Raw genomic sequence first — 1,002 nt, 5'->3', positions numbered from 1 at the left:
CCCCCCCAGCCGCAGCAGCTCCTCCTGCTGCTCATAGTCCTTGGCCCGAGCGTCCGAGAAAACGTAGATGAAGGAGCCGGGGTGCGAGACCTCCACGGCCAGCCTGATGGCTCCCACGCTCATCTCCGGGCAGTCCCCTCCGCCCTGCAGCACACCGTGAAGGACGTGGCACGGGCACTAACCCCCCAGTGCTCAGCCCTGCTGGGCTCCCAGCAGGATCCCACCCAGGATCCCGGCAGGATCTGCTCACAGGAAGGAATTGCACCAGTTTGCTGGAGTCAGCCCGAGTGCAGCCAGGGCGGCGTGATGGTACCGCAGGGACACGCATGGTACCGCAGGGACCTGTCCCACTGCTAATCACGATTAAACCACCCATTTGGGGATCCAGACTCACAGAAGCTGCCGTGAGTGGCCTTTAGCGAGCGCATTCGTGCCCACCCCAGCCCACCACCCTCCACACGGCGGCAGAACCGGCCACCCCAGGCAGGTGCAGCAAGGACCAGCTCTCGCTTCCACAGGGCTTTGCACCCCAAAGGGCTGCAAAACAATTTGCAGATGCAGCTTTACACCTCCTGCCAAAACAGCTGCATCCAAAGGGAAACACCACAGGGATTTAGCAATGCATGGGAGGCAGGGCAGGAGCAGGGATGGATACAGCATGATTAAACTCCCGGAGAGCGTTTCAGCTGGCAGAATGCAGCTGAAGTGTCTTTAAAAAACCAATCAAACAAACCAAAAAAAACTCAAACAATTTTCAAATAGCACTTCTAGAAGAAGAGATTTTTGGTTCCACGGAGAGTTTGTGTACTCTCCCGGGGAAAGCATTCCCACTTTGGGACAGGAGCTGTGAATCGAGAGGGCTCTGCCCTGTTGCAGGAGCCTGGAGCGCAGCGCCAGCGTTACCCACCCTCTCCGCTCCCACCCTGGTGTGGTCAGCCCCCAGCCAGCCCCGCTCAGCCCTGAGCCCCTGCCATGCTGCCGGGGATGCCAGCCCCCGGCGGG

At 60.0% G+C, this 1,002-nt stretch overlaps 1 protein-coding gene across 1 annotated transcript in view; it reads right to left on the bottom strand.

Annotated features, from left to right (window-relative positions):
• The window catches only part of HMCN2 (hemicentin 2), a 39,962-nt gene that overhangs the window by 37,647 nt on the left and 1,313 nt on the right, over positions 1–1,002 (bottom strand). The window contains exon 3 of the mRNA XM_009642803.1: positions 8–144. Coding sequence (XP_009641098.1) covers positions 8–144 — 137 coding nt within the window. The remainder of the gene's footprint in view (positions 1–7; positions 145–1,002) is intronic.

The sequence above is a fragment of the Egretta garzetta genome, unplaced genomic scaffold (genome assembly GCF_000687185.1).
Source record: "Egretta garzetta isolate BGI_Z169 unplaced genomic scaffold, ASM68718v1 scaffold497, whole genome shotgun sequence".
Lineage (NCBI taxonomy): Eukaryota > Metazoa > Chordata > Aves > Pelecaniformes > Ardeidae > Egretta > Egretta garzetta.
This window is presented reverse-complemented; position numbering and strand designations above follow the sequence as displayed.